Genomic DNA, 19,497 nt, shown 5'->3' with positions numbered 1-19,497 from the left:
AGACCAGAGCTCACTCGCTCGCTCTCCCTCTTTCTCCCCCCACCCCACCACCATGAAGATTCCATGAGAAGGCCAGCTGCAAACCAGGAAGTGGGCCCTCATCAGACACCAGATCTGCCGGGAACCTTGATCTGGGACCTCCAGCCTCCAGAACCGTGGGAAATAAATGCCTGCTGGTTAAGCCCCCTAGACTACAGGAATTTGTCCTAACTGCCTGAGCCGATGCAGACATCCCTACAGCTCCATAAGAGCACCTGGCCCACCTGAAGATGGGGTACACCACCCTCTTGCCATGTAACAACTCCTCCTGTCCAGAGGAAGACCAGAGTGGTCGCTCAGGCTGTTCTGGCTTGCTCCCGAGATGCAGGAAATATACTAGTTCAGCTTCAAGACCCGGCTAAACTGCCAGCAGCAAGATTCCTCCCACAGGACCAACACCTAGAGGCTGCTCGACTGAGTGGGCTGGAGAAAACTCCTTTCACAGCCAGACAGGCTCGGCAACCTCCCAGTCTTGCTGGAATCCAGCAGGTCCAGGCCTGAGCCCTAACTCCTGCTTAAACTAGAGGGTGACACCTTAGTACAGAGAACCAGGCCCACAGAGCATCTGCTGGTGTGGCGGGCAGGCTGGCCTGTCCCTGGACACGCAGCACGTGTCCTGTGCCCTCTGGCAGCCCATCCCTCGGGGCCTCCGTTTCCTCCTCTGTGCTCTTTCTACCATGGAGATGTCCCCATTCTTATTTGCAGAGGTCAAGCCCTTTCCTGCAGGGTCCCCTGTGCAGCGAGGGAGTCACCGTGCAGTAAGAAATAGAGCTGTCAGAACAAATGAAAAACTTCCAGTCTAATCAGTGAGGGGACCAAGTATCTAAACAAATCTCTCTTCTGGAAAAATAAGAAAATGAAAAAGCAATTACACATCACACGGCTGATTAGTAATAAATTTCATTTGTGACTAGATGGCGCGGGAGACTGACTCCTGACTTGCTTTCCCTTAAAGGAAAACAAGACCTGCGATACTCTCTCATTATGGGAAACAAGCCCATCCCTGGTGACTCAGCTCAAATCTCCATTTTTTTGGTGAGGCCTTCTCTGACCTCACACACCCTCCGCTGTGCTCCCACGCCACCTGTGACACCTGGCCTGGCTCCTCTACCACGGCCACCGTGGGCAGGGGCCCATCTTCTTCAGTGTGTGTCCCCTGCTATCCCACATGGTATATACTCATACTTGAACCAATCAAGAAATAAGATTTTTTTGAAGACTTTTTTTAAAATTGTGGTCAAATAAACACAACATAAAAGGTACCCCTTTAACTATTTTTAAGTGTACTTAAATACATTCACATTGTTGCATAACCATCACCACCATCCATCCATGGAAATCTTTTCACCTGCAAAACTGAACCTCCAAACCTATCAGACACTAACTCCCTACCCTCTCCTCCCCCAGCCCCTGGTAACCACCACTCTTACTTTCTGTCACCATAAATCTGGCAACTCTAGGTACCTCAGGTAAGTGGAATCATATTGTATTTATTTATTTGTGACTGGCTTATTTCACTTAACATATTGTCCTTAAGCTTTATCCATGTTGTAGCATGTGTCAGAATCTCCTTCCTTTTAAGGCTGCATAATATTCCACTGTTTGTATGTGCCATGTTTTGTTTAACCACTCATCCACTGATGGACACTTGGGCTGCTTCCATCTTTTGGGTATTGCAAATAATTATTTGCTGCTATGAACGTGGGTGTGCAAATATCTCTTTGACTCCTCGCTTTCAATTCTTTTCGGTATTTACTAAAGTAGGATTGCTAGATCAGACTGCAATTCTAAGTTAAGTTTTTCAAGGGACCACCATGTTGTTTGCCACATGACTGTACCATTTACTTTCCCACCAGCAATGCACAAGGGCTCCAATTTCTTCACATCCTTGCCAACTTGTTATTTTCAATTTTTTGTTAATTGCCATCCTAATGGGCGTGAACTGGTATCTCACTGTGGTTTTGATTTGCATTTCCCCTAATGACTAGTGATGATGAGCATCTTTCCATGTGCTTATTGGCCTCAAGGAATAAGTTTTGAAGCAAAGGAATTAATTCCTCCCACTAAGAGAACTTTACTCACAAAAGAAAAGCACCATCTCTTACTACAAGTTGTTTCATCAAGTTGTTTCATCGCGTTGGTTGAGTAAGTGGTTTGGATTCAGAACTCATTTCTCCTGGAAACACCACCATAGGTGACGGCCCCCTAGCAAGACCACCCAAACCCACCTTGCAAGCTCTAACTAAGCCTGGGTCCCCATCCGAGGAAGCAGAGACCCCGCACAACCCACGGGAGCTGAGAAAGACCGCAGTTCCTTCTCGCTGTGCTAGAGGAAGCTCTCGGGGAAAACACTTACAAACAGGAGCCACTGCTGTGGCTGGCTTCCCCCAGCTTTGCTGAGACCTTCTCTGGCAGCCGGGGCCCAGGCCCTGGGACCCCCAGTCCTGCAAACAGCCCTCAGCCTACAAGCTTGTACAATCTTCCACACTCTCAATTTTAAATATTTGAATTAGTTTTCCTGCATTTCAGATCCTGTGTCCTACATGTGGGCGGGGGCTACGACTCCCCACTCCTCACATGAATCTGGTTCTTCCCCAGAAAGCTGTGTGACCCCTGAGTTCCTAAGCTATTCCTGAGGTGGGAAGAGCATGCAGGGCTGAACACCCTTCACACTCCAGGGTGAATGACTCATTTCTGCAATGACACCTGGGATTCAGATACTGCCTCCCCTGGAGGAGAATGTTTCCCGCCCTTCCCCAGATGCAGAAGGGCTATCAGGAGGAGAGAGGAACTGAAGGGAGAGAGGTGCCTTCTATCCCCAAAGACTGGACAGAGCACTTGTGAAGCTCCTCTGCATAAGATGAAGCTGGAGTCCTAACATAAAGATCAGAGACGGCAGATAATGCTAAGAGAAGAACATAAGAATCCAGACCCACCCAGGAGGGTACCAATAATTTTAAGGAAGTAAACAATTTTGATGTGTATTTCTGCCCTCCTTAACCCCCAGTGCTGATGACAGGAACTCCATGCTAAGGAACGCATGAGTATTTGCTCAAGAGATACTTGGACCCGTCCTCTGAGATGGGAGCCATTACCACCTCCCATTTCACAGATGAGAAAACCGGGGCACAGCAGGGAAATAAGGTGTCCCAGGAACAGCCCATCAGTAGACTTCTCATTTTGAGAGGCTCCAGGCTCTAACTCAAATCTCTCAAGGGAATCTGGACCATCAGACACATAACTGGGGAGAAAAGCAGTCTGGGACACAGCAGAAGACCCACCTTCCAGCTGAGGAAAACGGACACTGGGAAACACTGAGGCTCTGCTCCAACCGCCGACAGCAGGTGAGTGGCCCCAGAGACCCCGGACCCTTCAGGAAGCCCCCGGCACTGCCATGTTTCAGGGCTATTTGTCCACAGTCTGCAGAACAGGCAGCACGAATCTCCCAGCACCAACCCCAAGCTGAGGACGGGCGACTGCTTCTCATGAGAACTACAACATGACGGGTCGAGTTAAAAACATAAATCAATACGCGTTAAAAAGCGCCAGTAGCAAAGCCCAAACCAGGACGCGGAGCTGGCATCCCCTTTCAAACAAATCATTCCTCACCGCAGGGGCGGGGCGGAGAGGGCTGGAGAACGCCCCGCCAAGGCCGCCAGCGCGGCGGGGGGGCCCCACCCGCGGGCCACAGCTCCGAGGGGAACCGGGGTCACCGCCAACCCGGGCCCCCCAGAAAGCCGGGAGCACCAGTGCTCAACTGAGGCAGTTTCACTTTTATTCTTAGAGGCTAAGAATGAGTATGGAGGCCGGGTTGCTCCCCCAGTTTCAGCCCTGGTCCTCGCCCTTACCAGGCCCCCCCGGTACCCCGACAAAGGTGAGCTCTCCTCCGCGGGCACTTTTCTTAAGTCCAAGGTGGCTGTTTCTGAAGGGCTTTGCTGTGGGAGCCACCGCCTCTCGGGCATCCCAAATCTACACCTTCAGTGGTTCACGCTGGCGCTTCTGTCTGGTCCCCCTAACCTGTGCCCCATCAAGAGGCCAGAGTGGTCTCCCTCGCCCCGGGTCCCCTCCAACCCTCGAAAGGCTTCAGAGCTCCCCACTCTCTGCCCACACTGAGTCCCGGCTGGCATGCTTGGTTCTCGTGCCTGCCCCACCCCCACAGGCCCTGCCCCTGGACCGTTGTCCTGGGTACCGCAGTCATACATGCAGGGAGCACTGAAGCCAGGGGTCCCCATGCAGTCTCTCCTGCTCTTCAGCATCTCCAGACCCCCACCCCTGCAGCCCACACACCTTCTGGTGTTCAAAATTTCACTGTAGATATAAGAGAGGTGACCAGTCCTCCAGCAGTGAGCATGCCTGGTATGCCTGGTACTGGGGGCCCCGGGGATAGGCCAGTAGGGCCACCATGGCAAGTGGAGAAGAGACAGATGAAAACATGCATCTGTTGGATGCTCTGTGCTCACAGGTTCTGCTGGGCATCTGACGGACATTACTGCTAATCCTCATGGCATCCCAAACTACAGATGGGGACACTGAGGCCTGCAGCTCCATTCCAATATCCTCCCTGCATCTGAGAGAAAGAGAAAGAGAGAGACAGAGAGGAGCGTGCAGGGACGGGGCTTCAAAGGCTGGCAGCACGGCGCACAGGCAGCCCCATGACCAGATGAAAGGCAGGCGCTGTGCTGGCTTGTTCTGGTGAGTTCACATCCACCTTGTTCAACATTCATGTGGCAATTTTACAAGACACTTCTTTACAAGCTATGCTTGAAATTAACATGCCAGGTTCAAATGATTATGTTTACATTTTCTGTAAGAAATATCTCGCCTCGCAAGTCTCCTCAGGAGTAGGAAACTTTTAAGGATAATCTGTTAGGTGTTAATTATGTTCAGGAATCCTCTTCACACCATCCTAGACAAGTACACTTCTGGGGGGGAGGAGCTGGGGGAAGGGATGCAGAGAGCAGGTTGCACCATCAGTGGTCCCACAATGAGGCCGTCAGAGGCCTTGACCAGAGCGCTCAAGGAGAGGGGCACTTAAGTGATAAGAGGGCTTTAAGATGAGCTGCTGTCCCTGCCAGGATCCAATGCAAAAGTTCACTGGCCTGACTGAGAAAACAATGCAAGAAATAGAAGGAAATGCCTGTTCATAGGGATTCTGCTGGTTCCAACCAGGCCTTCCTAAGACCTCCATCTCTCTCTACATTGTGTCTCGGATCTGAGGGCTGGAAAGGCCATGAGAAACAACCCAGGCCATGAGAAACATCATTCAGAGGGAAGAGAGTGAGTGGTCAGCAGCTGCAGAGGGGGCAGCACCAACCAGCCCCTCTACATCAGGCCAAGCCAGGACCAAACAGCACAGCACAGCCTGACTGCTTGCCTTCAACCCAGCTCCACATGGCTTGAAACCCACCACCAACATGATTGGTGTGGATGAATGATTCACTAAGCCCTATCTATAAGGAACTTAGGGAACAAGGCTCCCTACACAGGGATGAGGCAGCCTGGACACAGGGTTAGACTCACAGATGACCTTTCCAGGACCCTAAGATTTTGGTTCACCTCCATATACAAACAGCCTGATGAAACAATGATTTTAAAGATAACTATTGCTTTCAAGTTCTATGTGGTAGTAACTGGTGTGATAAACTACTTAGGCTGGGACATCGATTGTGACAAGATGAAAATAAATTTATTGTAAACTGTGCTTCAAAGTGAACAGGGTGGTGGTGGGGAGAGGGGGAGGGAGTTTGTCCCTTTAAGAAGTCTTCTGTTTCTTGAGGTCTCCCTATGTGCCAGGCACTGGGACATGTCCTAGGAATTCAAAGATGACCAAGGTACTACTCCCCTCCCTGCCCAGGGGGGAAAAACAACACAGGGGTGATGTAATAACAAAAATATGAAGAGAGAGCCATGGGACCACCCTACATGCAGAAGCAGGGCTACCAGAGAGGGGGACTGTCACTGATTCTGAAAGGAGGTTGCCAGAGGGCAAACTGGTATCTAATTGTTCTAAGCAGAGGGGCTCCCACCTGCCAAGGCAGAGACTCGAACGAGTACAGCCTGTTTCAGAAACAGCCGGAGTTGTTGTTCAAAACGCCTGAGATGATGGCAGGGTGCAGTCCTGTCAGATGGCCAAACCAATGACTTCCAAATTAAAAATAATGAAAAGCAATCATGGAGAGATACGTCTGAAACTTTCAAAATTAAAACTGAATAACCATCTATCCACTAACTTAGTGCAATCTCAACTAAGGAAGTGAGAAAGTGGATTCGGAAAATACCAAAAATGTAGGAAACCAAATCCTGAATAACATCTAACAAAATACAGCCAATGGGAGACCCAGCACCAGTAACAGAAGCGTTTGTTATTATTCTCTTTTAGGATTTCTGGCTGGTGAGCACCTTAACTACATAAAATCGCCCAAGGGGACACATGTGAGAATGGTAATTAAAGTCTTACCACATATTTTAAGTAAAGCAATGGGAAGTAAATCTTGCTTATTTTTCAAAGTGAATCAATAGGGGTTTTTTAAAATCCCTAATCTCAAAAGAAGTATTTTAGAACTTGTCATTTATTAAAGTCCTGTAAGAACATCTTAAATACTAAATTGTAAAACAAAACAAAACATAAAAACACACACTAAGTATCACAACTTGCCAAAGTTGCTAACATCACTTAGGAAGACCCTAATTCTCTCACGCTAGCTCACTGACACATTAGAACAATCTTAATTCAAAACCATAGCCCGGTGGTTTCTACAGAAGCCTGTAGTCTCCACATTCTCCTGCAACGGGGCTCCCAGGAACCAAGCCAGATGGCAAAACCTAAGATGGGGGGGAGGGTAGGGGGTGGCATGGCGCTCATCATCCTTAGGGCACTGACGAGGTTGAATTTCCTTTCTGGCCACTAGATGGCGCCTACGCATTAGTGAAGCGGGCAAAGAGCGCACTGGACACTTCTCAGACCCCGGCAGAAACTGACAAATGAAAGGATTAGGAGAGAAAGCACAAAAAACAGATCTCTGACATGAAACGGGAACTGCAGGCACCGGCGACTGTTTACTGAGAAAAGGTAAAGTCACACAACTGTATTTAACAAGCAAATTGCAATCCTGGTAAGCACCATAGCAAAAATAAATTTTATTACAGAACACACATTTATTGAGCACCTACTATGTGCCAGGCTCTAATATCACACTTAAATGACAATGGCAGTCAAATTTCAAGGGTGTCCTGTATCTCCAGCACTACCTGAAGAACACCTCTGTTCCAGGATGTCACGTCCATAAGAGCAGCAGCAAGCTCAAGTCTTAGCGCTCAGTATGTGCCAGCCTCTGCTCTGAGCACTTGACAAATGTATTAGTTCACTTTGTTTTTATAAAGGTCTGAAATTACTTATAATTTCTCAAATGAGGAAATTGAGGCACAGAAAGATTAAATAATTTCCTTGACACCTTAGCTACTGAGGGGCTGAGATTCAAACCAAGCTCTCTGGCTGCACTGCTTTCTACAGCCTCATGAAATGACAACAGTTCAGGTACCAGACAAAACAAATCACTGTTAATGAGCACAGCAGCGGGTATGAACTTAAAAGGAACAAGGGGGAAGTCAGGTCTGCAGAAGTGAGGGTAACTGAGAAAAGCTTCATGAAGGAGAAGGAACCTGAATTAGAAATTACAGGATGGCATCTCGGATCTATTAAAAAGGTATCTGGGGGAAAGGAATTAACTGACTTAATGTCCCTTCTTCAGACAGTTACAGTATTGTCCCTACTTTACAGATCTGAAACCTACAGATTTTTATTTTATTTCTGGGAGGAGGGCAATTTGATTTATTTATTTTTAATGGAGGTACTGGGGATCGAACCCAGGACTTCGTGCATGCTAAGCACGTACTCTACCACTGAGCTATACCCTCCCCCCAGATTTTTAAAAGTGAAAAACTTCCCCCCACTCCATAATTTTTCTGACTTTAATTTTCTAAATGTATTAGAAGATGGTTTTATTTTGTTGTTTGATGAGAAAAGGAGAAAATTCTCTTCTAGTTATCTCAAGTCTCTACATTTCTGTTGAGACTCAGAAAAATTAAATAACTTGTTCAGGGCCTAGGAACAAATTTCAGGGAAGGAGAAACTAGAACCAGGTGACCTTACCATTTGCCAAGAGCAGCCCTTTCCGCTATTCAGTATGGGAGTCGCAAAGCAGTATAGAAGAAAAACATTCCAGGCCATGAACACAACAAGAGCAAACCAAGGAGACAGGAATGGGCTTACTTAACAGAGGAGCTAAAGCACAGTTGCCGGAGAGCACTGGGAATGCACACGGGATCCCTACAGCAAAGTCTAAGTAAGGATGGATTACAGTCCAAGATGAGGCCCCTTGGACATGATTCCCCGACACCACAAAAGGCACATCCTGAGAATCTGGGGCTGGCAAGTCCATCAAAGCAGAGGGAGGGCACAGGAGTCAGAGTGCCCAGCCCAGAGGCCAACCAAGCATCTCCTCTAAGAGTCCATGCAGGTCTGGACTGGACCAGGGTGGAGCCAGGAAAGGGGCAAATCTGAACAATTTCAAGTGACTCAGTAAGGTAGAAACATTCAATGAACCAGCCTCCCCAGAAAAGGGCTGCAGAATTTAAATTTAACTGGAAATTCCATCCTGACCCAACTTTTGTTATTGAAAATCTTACTGAGCTAATTTACGTTGGACAGAAAAATCCCAAGTACATCGCTCGACCAAGTAAAGCAACAATAACAAAAGAATTTCCTGTGACTAAAGTATACCATGTTCTGGCCATACATTTGCCATGAACTCATTATCCACGGAAATCAGACAGAACTAAGGAAAGCTGAACAGCAGATCTTCCTCTGTCGCTGGTCTCTTTGTACATCTATTTTCATGTCAATCTGTGTTTGTTTTTCAAATGCAGAGTCAATGAGCCTGTGGTAGATATTACTCCACTACTAATTAGACCCCAGAAAATTCGGTGGGGAGAATGAATACAGGATGATCTGAGCACAACTGCTGAGGATTTTATAACCTAAATACACTTAATAGCTGATGACTTCAGAACACTCCTGCCAGCTGAGACAGCCAGGTGGATCATGGACCTCTCACCTGGGCTTTCTTTCTATGCTTCCTACTTTTCTCCAACAAGTTATTAAAGGTCCCTAAGATACTTTCAATTTGGGGGGGAAAACCCCCAAAATTGTTATAAACTCATCTCTCCCTAATTATCATCAGACTTCTGTTCCTTAAGGTGTTATTAATTAAAGTTTGCCTAACTCAAATTGGTACTGTCTCATTTACTTAGTCAAACACGTATTTCCAATAATCAGTTTTATAGAGACAAACCATTGCCTGTATTTTACGTGAGACGATAAGCCGAAAGTAGGCATCCACAATATCTCAGGAAAATTTCTAAAGTTCTGCTCTATAAAACATTTATGCTTTAAGGCTGTCAACGTGTATTTGCTCTCCCATGTCAAGAGTAACTTAGAAAGTGGTAATGCATAATACACCTGAATTTCTACACTGATAAAGAATTCCAAAGCCAGTTTAAAGACAGCTACTGCCAGGTTTAAAAGAAAGTAGCCATATAAAAGTATACAAAATAGCAACAATAATGTATTTGAAACTGTCAGAATTTGGATGAATGGATGGAAATACACACACACACACACAATTGTGAACGAGTGGCATGTTATTATATAACTGTTACTAAAGTCAGTGCCTGTTTTGTTAAGGGAACTAAGAGAGTGCAGCGTGATATAAAAAATAAAGTTTCAAACTTCCCTCCTCCAAGAACTTTCTGGACTAGAAACAGAATACTTTCTAAAGTCTTTAAAACATAAATGCTTAAATTAAAAAAAAAATTTTAAGACTTCCAGGTGATTACAGTGTGAACAACTTAAAGCAGGCAGAGCCATCTCTGTGATATTTGGTGGCACCAGCCTTCTGCATGCGCATTCTCCCCACCTGGCTAGCCACCAATCTATGTCAGACAAGAAGGTGTGGGCTTTACGGCCATCAGCCATCATAGGTGGGACACTCAGCTCCACAGACACATCGCCAGCAACTTATCAAGTAGCCCTCACCAGCCCTATCCAAGGACAGGACAAATATGAGAATGAAGGCATCTGTACTTACCTTTCACAGTCATAAACAGCAACAATACACTGTAAAAGTTACTGCAACCGTAGGCATTCATTCATGCCTCATCATAAAAGAAACTACGTTTCAGTTGTGCTCCTGTAAAATCTGAATAGCAACCTATAAGTTTAAAAATTCTTATAGTCCAGGGCAGAAAAAAAGGAAGGAAACATGAAAGCTTTGTTTAGTAGCTTGTTTCTATAGTGTTTTAAATACTAAGCATAGAAAGTAATTCCTATGGTTTGACTCTTATCTTTAAAACTAATGTAGGATAGTTTATGACATCAGAATGAATTTTAAAAGAACTGGGTCCAATAAGTACTCAATATGTATTTACTGAGGGGAAAAGGAAGGAGAAAAAAAAGTCTCAATTCAAGTAAAGAAATATCAGTATTCCCTTCAGATTTTGCAATTAATCAATTTCATAAGCCGTAAGTGAAAAGGGGCATAAGTGGGAAAAGTAGAGAAATTTTCAAAACTGATATTTGAGACTTTACAACATGAGTAAAACTGATTTAAAATTTACTCTTCAAAGTTCAAAAGTCTAAAAATCAAAGACATTGTTAATATTTTGAGTCAAATATAACCAAAACAATTTAACAAAAGAAACAGACTTCATCATGCCCAGGGAACATCATGCATCTATTGAGGTAACAGCCCAACTTGTTTTTAAAGATCTTTTGTTTACCCACCACTTTATACTAAACTTATGCCCTTTCCTCAGAACAAATCAGTTCCTTCCAGATCCTTAGGAGATGGGGTAGGAGCTGCGCTTATTTCAAACTTTTAATCTTTCCAAATACTGAAAATCCGCCCCGAATGTCAACAGGTCTCAATGTGCACAAACACTGGGACTTCTGCCCCCTCTCCACCCCAACCTCAGTTTCAGCCAAATCATCTCTTTACAAATAACTGGAAAAGTTCCTCTTGACAATCCGATGCCAAAGACCATTTTCAAGGAGGGGTCAGAGTGCCTCATTCATTATTCAATCTGTTGTCTTTAAAGTGTTGAGAATTTTCCTTCAGAACATCTCAGAGAGATAAATCAAGAAGCTATGCCCCTAGCACGTGTGCAACCATTATATATTTAGTACAATTGAGAGCGGTGCATCCCTTGGACTCAGATAGCACCTGTCATAAGTTGGCTAAGAAAAGCAGTTCAAAGCAAGCTGGCCCGCAGGCACAAATACCTCTTCTATGAACTAGGGTTGATTTTTAAATGAGTTTAAAAAAAAAATAGAAGAAAATCACAACCCAGAGAGAAACACAGCTTGGATTCTTTACAATTAAAAAATATTTCAAGATTTAATTGCCCCCTCAGTCTCATTCTTACCCTGCTCACACTTTTAAAAGCAGCAAGGTATTGTAAGTTATACAAGGCCTTACAATTATGAAAGTTTCCTCAAGATTTCCAGAAAGCTAGCTAAGCCATGTATAATCCAGGGAAGTTTTCAAATAAGTCCCATCTTTCTTACAGCTCAAAACATGTCCCATGCAACACTCACGTACACGCGCGTAACTCCCTAAAGTTTTGGCAAGTGGTAACTACAACACTGTCCATTTTTAATCACAATTGTCATAACCAACTATAAAGAAGGCAGGGCAGCTGATGGAGATGGGTGACTGTCTCATGTGTGTCATGGCCTGACAGTGACACCACAATAGGAGGAAAGGGCTTAAGAAGGCAACTGTGCCTCAGTGCCGCACAGGCCTTCAGAAGGTCAACAACACTGATTTGCTTCCTATCTTAAGTCTATAGAAATGTTTTGAAAGTGCCTTTAAATTGTTGTTTGCTGTCTATTTGAGAACTGTGTATCCTGTGCTGAGTCTGGAAAAGATCTGAATTTTCAAGCAACATTGTTTCACACAGGATTATAGACAATGTCCCAAGGACAAAAGGAAAGTTCTCTTTCTTTGCAAGCTCAGGCAGCACAGGGTCCGGCTTCCATCCAGCAGGTGCTCAATAAGTGCTGGCTGGATTCAGTTGCATCTTATGGCACAGTCTTACCAAACAAATGAAACCAGATTGAAAAGGAAGCTACTGTCCCTTGAGGGCTCTCCTTGGCAAAACTCTAAGGCAACAAGTGAAAATGATACAGTTCATATTCATTACTGCCTTGATCTTGCAACAATAGGAAAAGCAGGAAACATTTTTATTAGCAAACTGAGCCTGAGATAAAGACCAAAAACAAATGTAAACAACAATTTTTCTTCAGGTCTTTTCCTATTAAAAGGCGAAGGTAACTCTGGATAAACGCAGAATAGTTTGAAAACAAAAATGCCTTTGCTAGTTTTTGAAACTTCTGTTCAAAAAGAAATTTTAATTTTTTTTAAATCACCATATGCCTGAAAAAAAAAATGCTGTATCCTACAAGGATTCTTTTTCCTGCTCAGATTCGGGTGCTGTTTAAGAAGTAAAACAATCAACAAAGGGGGAAAAAAGAGCCCGCTACATTAAAATGGATGGTTCTTCCTCAGTTTTTACTACCAGGGTGGCTAATATGGGGTATCAAAAGAGACAGTGGAAATTCTTTATCATCTTAAAACATTAAATTATTTCTTTGTTGGAAAACATACATAAGAAAACTGGAAAAACAAAACGCTATCCAGACTCGGCTCCTAAACTCTAATCTTGGAAAGACCAACACTGTTTCAGACTCAGTTAAGGATTTTACTGTTACAAATCTGACTTTCTCTACTAGTATGTGTATATGCGTGTGTGTTTTAATGCAACCCTCAATCCTCAACTTGAGCTATGTCTAACCAAGATTCTTTTTTCCTGTCTGTCCCTTTCTCCAATGACATTGAACCTCTGCTGTTAGAGCTTCAATGATCAGTTTGTGATATTATTGTAGTTCATGGATCTGAAAAACTCCATAAATGAAAGAGAGACAGAGAGACACCAACCTGCTGGACAAACTGACTTAATAATTTTAATCTACAGTCTATGCTCAAAGAATTCTTTTTCAATTTTTGCATATTTCTTTTTAAAAAAAAACAGCTTTACTGGGATATAATTCACATACCATAAAGTCACTAATTTAAAGTGTACAATTCAATGGTTTTTAGTATTTTCAGAAAGTTGTGCAACCATCACCACAGTCCAATTTTAGAACATTTTCATCACCCCAAAAAAGTCCATACCCATTAGCAGTCACACTCCCCACTCCCTGCTCCCCTCAGCCCCATGCAACCAGTAATCAACTTGCAGTCTCTAAGGATTTGCTTACTCTTGACTTCGTATAAATGGAATCACACAATATGTGATCTTTTGTGACTGACTTCTTTCACTTAGCATTGTGTTTTTAAGGTTCTTCCAGCCAACCTTAGCATATTTCTTCACGTTGGGCTTTTCTGATTCTTCTTGACAAATCAAACATATAACCTTTTAAACTTCAAACTCACGCCCCACCCCTCTACAAAAGTACCTTTTACTTGCTATTTCCTTCTAGGCTAAACTATAATTTGCTGTTTACGTTCTTTCCAAACTTCTTATTCTAGATTCTTCTTCTGGTAATAAAACAGCAACCTCTTTAAACACCAACCTTTCACGTACCTACATTTCCCTGACAATAGGGTAAATATGACAGTGCCTGGGGCAGAAAGATGACTGAATCCTTTTAATGAGATGGCCACAATTTGGTTAAAGTGCATTTTTTTTTAAACAAAAGCCATCAGTGTATTTGGCTATCACTCCTAACTCCCAAACCTCCCTTACTTAGATGCTCTGTTCACGTTACACTGATACAAATGTCTGTATGACTTCATCCACTTCAAACCTTCTAAATTTTCTAAGTTAAAGAGTAAAAAAAAAAATCATCTTACTGTTATCACACTCAGAGAAAACACTAATTCCTAAATAGGCCAACACAACAGGAACCAACACCACCCCAATCTTTCTGCCTATGCTAGACGGTCAAAAGAATGCTGGTCTCTGATAGGATTCAGTCATTTCTTTCTATCAGAAGTAAGCATTCTCACACCTTTTGGACTAAAAACGGAACATACGTTGACACTGAGCATATGATTTACTCCTGAAAACTTCAGAGCTGTAGGGAGGGTTAGGTAGTGAGTTAGGACTTCAACAAACCACAATCAGGATTGGGGTGCCTTCTGGCCATCCATCCAACTTTCGGAAACCAACCATTTTCAAGGGATCCTTGAGAAAGCTTTGGCATCTCGGATTATAAAAGTACATTAAAACGCCCCTTCCCCTCCTGCCTGTTTTTTCAAGGGGGAAAAAAACACCTTTCACAAAGAATATTTTTCATAAAGAACTTCAAACAGCAAGACACCCAATTTTAAAATGCTCAACTCCTGCATCAGAGAAGCAAGGCCATCCCTGCTACTGTGAATTTCAGAACTTAACTAACATTAAACAATCAAATTAGAGACACGACACAGTTCAACAGCATGCCACAATAAAATGGATTAACTCTCCTGTGTCTCCCAAACTATATTTCGCTTTTAAACTCTAGAAACCCTCCTGTGTCCCCCCAAACACCGTCTGTGAGCCTTAGAAGGGAGCCGAAAGCCTTTCGCCCAATCCAGTGTGCTGGAAGTTTAGAAAACAAAGAGCAGGAGAGCTCAGATTTGTGGAAGGTCGGGACTCAATCTGAGTCTCTTACTCCATGCAGTAAACACGCTAATTCTATAAAAATCTGCTCTTACTCCATCATGGACTCATTTCTTACAAAAAGGTTAAGAAAGGTTTGTTTATACAGCCTTTAGGAATTGCCCCTGTGATGGGGTCAGACAGCCCTCGCTGCTTCCTGGTTCTCCCCCTCACTCTTTAGGTCTCAGTCGTGATTTTTCAGAGTTAATTGGCACCACCTGCATACCCTCGGCAACCATTACTCACCAACACGCCCTCGCCGTTCCCAGCCCCACTTCTGTGACTGCATTTAAACTTTAATCGTGTTCAAGTTACCCTGCCTTCGCGAATGTACCAGAAAGCCACACTTGAATGTTCTGAGAAGAATAGCACCCCCTCCTTCTCCTCCCTCCACACACCGCGGGGCCCTAAGTTCTCCCTCCCTCGCTCGCTCCGTGCACTTCCCTACCCGGGCCCGGCACTACCAAAACAAAAGCTATCAGATTGCAAGCGATAGCGTGTGGAGCGATATTGCTTATTAACTGTGTACAAAGGAAGTGCGGGGCAGGGGGAGGGCGTGCAATAGAACTCTGGCCACCAAGCCAAGGCCAGGGCTGCGCGCTCGCAAAACAAAACACCCTCCTCCGCACCCCCGCCGCCGCCGCCGACCCTGGAGCTCCTTAAACGACGGCGCACGACACCTCTCGCCAGGGCCAGGCGTCTAGGTGTCCCCGTGCGGCCTTGTGGCTGCAGCTACAGCCCCGCGTTACGAGCACGTGTGTGGCAATGCACGTCGGCTCCAACCACACACACTCCCGCACATTTAGATGCTGCTCTACCACCCCCTCGCCCCGCCAGGAGGAGAGCGTCCACGGGCCGAAAGAAACCGGGAGTAGGTCCCAGAACCCAGTGAACTGGGGGCCCGGACGCGCTCCCCGGAAGCTCACCGACTGATGCAGGGGCCCCGACCTCGCGCTTTTTTAGGGGCTGCACGGAAGGGTAGGGCGGTCTCGGCGGGAATGGTCCCCGCACCCCGGAACCGCACTGGGCAGCCCCGAGAAGCCCCGGGCAGGTAACCCGCCGCGAACCCGCGAAAGCGACAGGGGAGGCCAGAAACACGAAGAGCCCAAGGGGCAAGGCACTGGGCGACAGGAGGCCGCGCTGGGATGTTTGGGAACCTGTCCTTGGGCCACGGGGCCTCCTTGCTGGCACCTCCGCCTCGAGGGCAACTTCCACCCCCGGGGCCGGTGGTCTGCCCGCTCCCGCCACTGGGAACCGAGTCTGCCCCAGCCCCGAGGGCGCCGCGCGGCCGCAGGAGCTGTCACCGCTTCCTGCGCGCCGCGCGGGGACCAGCGCTGAGTGCGGGGCGGCCCCGCGCGCCGGGAGGCGTGTGAGCTGCTGGTGGTGGGGTCCGGCCTGGCGCGAACTTCCCGGCTGGAGCCCCAGCGCCTGACCCGGCTGCGGGCCGCCGGGAGTGACCGCGGCGGAGACAGCCGGCCCCGGCTCTCGGGACAGCGAAAGAGAAAGCCACTGAGGCCCTTCCCGCGCGGGGATGCGCTGGGCCGGGGCCCTCGGGGCTCCAAACTAACGAGCCTGGGCCCGGGGCCACTCCGCCTTCCGGCCGAGCCCCTCGGCGCCCCGCCCCGCGGCTCCCCAGCCCCGGGGCCCGACAGCTGCGACGGTGGCAACTCGGGTTTCGCAAACAGGGCGCAGCCCCTCGGAGGAAAAGTTCCCGCAGTGGCCGCGGGCGGCGGGCACATACTCACTTTCTCCACTCGTCGGCCACAGGGAGAGCGCGGCGGAGAAAAACAGGAGCCCCCACAGCGAGGTCGGGGACCCTCCTCCGGAGCCAGACTTCATTCCTTTTATTTGGGACGAAATTCCCCTTTCTCAAAAAAAAAGGGGGGGTGGAGGAAAAGAAAAAGTCTCAAACTCAGTCTTCGCCCCCCTCCAAAAACAAGGGCGAGAGAAACAATACTCCAAAGGCGGCGCCGGCCGGGGTCCGCCGGGCTGCGCGGACGGGGCGGGCGGCGGCGCGGGGCGGCCCCTCAGCGCCGGCAGCCGCGGCCCAGGGCTCGGCGGAGTCGGGAACCCGAGGCGCGCCGGGGCGGGCTGTCGGCGTCGTCGGCCTCCATTTTCAAACCCAGAGAGGCAGGAGGGGGAAAAAACTGCAAAGAAAGGGGGCAAAGCCCAAATCCGTCTCGGCGAGGAAAAACAAACCCGACCCCACACAGAGGGGGAGGCTGTCCGACGCCCTAGCCTCCGCGGCCGGAGGGCGCGACGCAGTTAGCAAGATTGCCCCGAAGTCCGGGTCGCGGGCGAGGCCGGCCGGGGGCAGAAATGCGACGTAAAAATGAATGAGCGGCTCCCCCCCCTCCTCCTCCTCCGGGCTCCGCTTGCCGCCGCCTCCTCCCTCAGCGCCGCCGCCGCCGCCGCCGCCGCGAGCTCCTTCCCAAATCCAGGACACACACAAAGCGGCGGGCCGGCCGCGCCGCGCTCAGCACTCCCGCCGCGCCGCCCGGGCTCCGCGCCGCCGCCCCGCGCCGGCCCCCGCCCGGCCCCCGCCCGCAGCCGCCGGCTCCGCGCGCGGGGGCTCCGGCTCGCTGAAGGTCAAAGCCGAGGAGCGCGGCGCGCCGTGGAGCTCCCCTCGCGCGGGAGGGGCGTGGAGAGCCCGGGGAGCGGGGCCGAGGGTCTGCAAGCGCCGGGCACGGGCGCGCCGGGGGCAAGCTCGCTGGCGGCGTCCCTCTCGCTCGCTCGCTCGCCTTCTGAGTTCGCCTGGTGCGCTCGCTCCTCCTCGGGTTTTTTCTTTTTTCTTTTTTTTTTTTTTCTTCCGCTCAGCGGAGTTAATGCTGGTAAACAAGAGCCTCAGCCTCGCCGCGCCGCTGCCGCCGCCGCTGCCACACACTGGGGGCTCGCGCGCGCGCGCTCTCGGGACCGCGCACACGCGCCCGCGCGCACACTGGAGCGGCCACAGCCGCAGCCGCGGCGCGCGGAGGGCCTGGCCCAGGCCGGCGCGCGCCAAGAGCCGGAGCCCGGGATCCCAGGGACGTGCGGAGCGGAGCCCGGGCGTGGGATGCGAAGCGGCTAGGCACCGCCCCCGCCCCCCGCCCGCTCGGGCACAAGCGCGCGCCCCAGCACACGCGCGCGCGCGCCCCCACGTTCCCGCCCCCACCCGCACTGCGCCGGCCACCCTGCACGCGCCCTCCCCTCCCGCAAGACTCCAAAAACAATGCCCCCGGCGCCGGTCCGGGATCGGCGGAGGAGCTAGCAGGGGAGACGAAGGAGGGGCTGGGGCGGGGTGGGCGGGGAGTGCGGGGCCCGAGAGGTTCATTGAAAACAACAACAGCACGGCTGGAAAGCGCCTTTCCGCGGTTCTTGAAAAGCTTCATTGTTTCTTGCAGCTGTTGCAAAATAAATAAATAAGTGCGTGCATGCGGCATTTTTTCGCAGCATGCTAGAAAGCCTGAACGTGGCGGGTGGGGCACACCTGGGAGAAAGGAGACCCCCCAGACTACTGAGGCGGGCACTTTCACGCAAGACTGGGGCGGCTGCGGCGTCGCCACTGGGGAGCCTACAGTTGCAAGGCTCTCGGGCAGCTAGGGGGAAGGGCGCCACCCGCGTGGCTGGGCCGCGGGAGCAAGGGGAGACAGCCCGCGGGGCCCTGAGCCTGGGAAGGGGGGCCCAGACAGGCTGCCCCGCATGCCCAGGGCGCGTCCCCACGGCGGCCGCCAGGGGGCGCGGCAGGCGCCGGGGAGGACTGGCCCGGAGTGTCGCCTCCCTCCCTCCGGGAGAGGAAATATGGGGGCCCGGACTGGGGGCCTGCCCCGCTGGGTAGTGCTGGCCGGGCCTCCACGACCCGCGGCCCGTCCGGAGAGATCGGCGCCAACTAGCGCGGCTCCTGGCTCCACCACGTGGGAGGCTGCGGGGAGCGGCCGGGGCGCGTGCACAGTGCAGGGCTGCTGGACCCCCGAGACTAGGGGGCGTGTCCGAGGGGGTCCCGAAGAAAGGGCTGCGGGGCCAGGGCCGGGGCGGGTCTCCAGGTTGGGTTTGGGACCCGCGAACACGCCGCACGCAAGCACGATGAGTGGTCACAGCGGAAACCCAACCGCACCTGCCTGAGGTCCTCCTGGGCACGTCCCTCTTGCTTCCTTCGCTCTGTAAGTGACTAGAAACCAGCGCCAGCCCGGTCTCCTCTGTGGTTTTCTTGAATTTGACCAAGGAGAGGTTTCCCCAGAGCGAGACTGCCCTAGGACTGCCATCTAATGAATAATTCTACGAGACCAGGTCCTCCAAGCGGGAAACAGCCCAGGAATGGCTAGAGAGAGAGGAGTTTGAAATACGTAGACTTTTAAAAATGATGATTGGACCACGTGTCCGCCTTGAATGTGGTCCGGTTTCATGACTCAGGCTAATTGACATCAATAATAAATAAAAATAAGATGGCTAATAAAAAAAGTTGTGAATGTGTAGATTGAGGAGAAGTGTCTCAAAAACAATCAGGCAGCGGGGATCTGTTCTAAAGGAAAGGTAGGTTTCTTTTTTTACTCAATTGTAAAAGATTTCTGTGTTACATTATGCATCCCATCTTTCGTAAATAATTTTTTTAATTAAGAGCTGAAAAAAAGTCAAAAGCTGTTATAATGGAAATCTAGTTCTTTCTCCCCCTATATTTATTCCCTAGATCATTTTTCCCCTTGGAAATTTTTAACTCAATTC

General features: G+C 49.0%; 1 protein-coding gene across 3 annotated transcripts in view; it reads right to left on the bottom strand.

Moving 5' to 3' along the window:
• Positions 1–19,055, bottom strand: part of IGF1R (insulin like growth factor 1 receptor) — a 282,688-nt gene extending 263,633 nt beyond the window's left edge. Inside the window, exon 1 of one of the 3 annotated variants that reach the window (XM_072950708.1) lies at positions 18,893–19,055. In XM_072950708.1, coding sequence (XP_072806809.1) covers positions 18,893–19,040 — 148 coding nt within the window. In that variant the 5' untranslated portion in view covers positions 19,041–19,055. Of the gene's footprint in view, positions 1–15,048; positions 15,107–16,547; positions 17,701–18,892 lie in introns of those variants that run through there. The other 2 variants (XM_072950709.1, XM_072950710.1) reach the window with 2 other exon arrangements.
• Positions 19,056–19,497: the final 442 nt, after the last annotated feature.

This window comes from Vicugna pacos, chromosome 27, assembly GCF_048564905.1.
Source record: "Vicugna pacos chromosome 27, VicPac4, whole genome shotgun sequence".
Lineage (NCBI taxonomy): Eukaryota > Metazoa > Chordata > Mammalia > Artiodactyla > Camelidae > Vicugna > Vicugna pacos.
The sequence above is the reverse complement of the archived record's forward strand: the minus strand, read 5'-3'. Positions and strand labels throughout refer to the sequence as shown.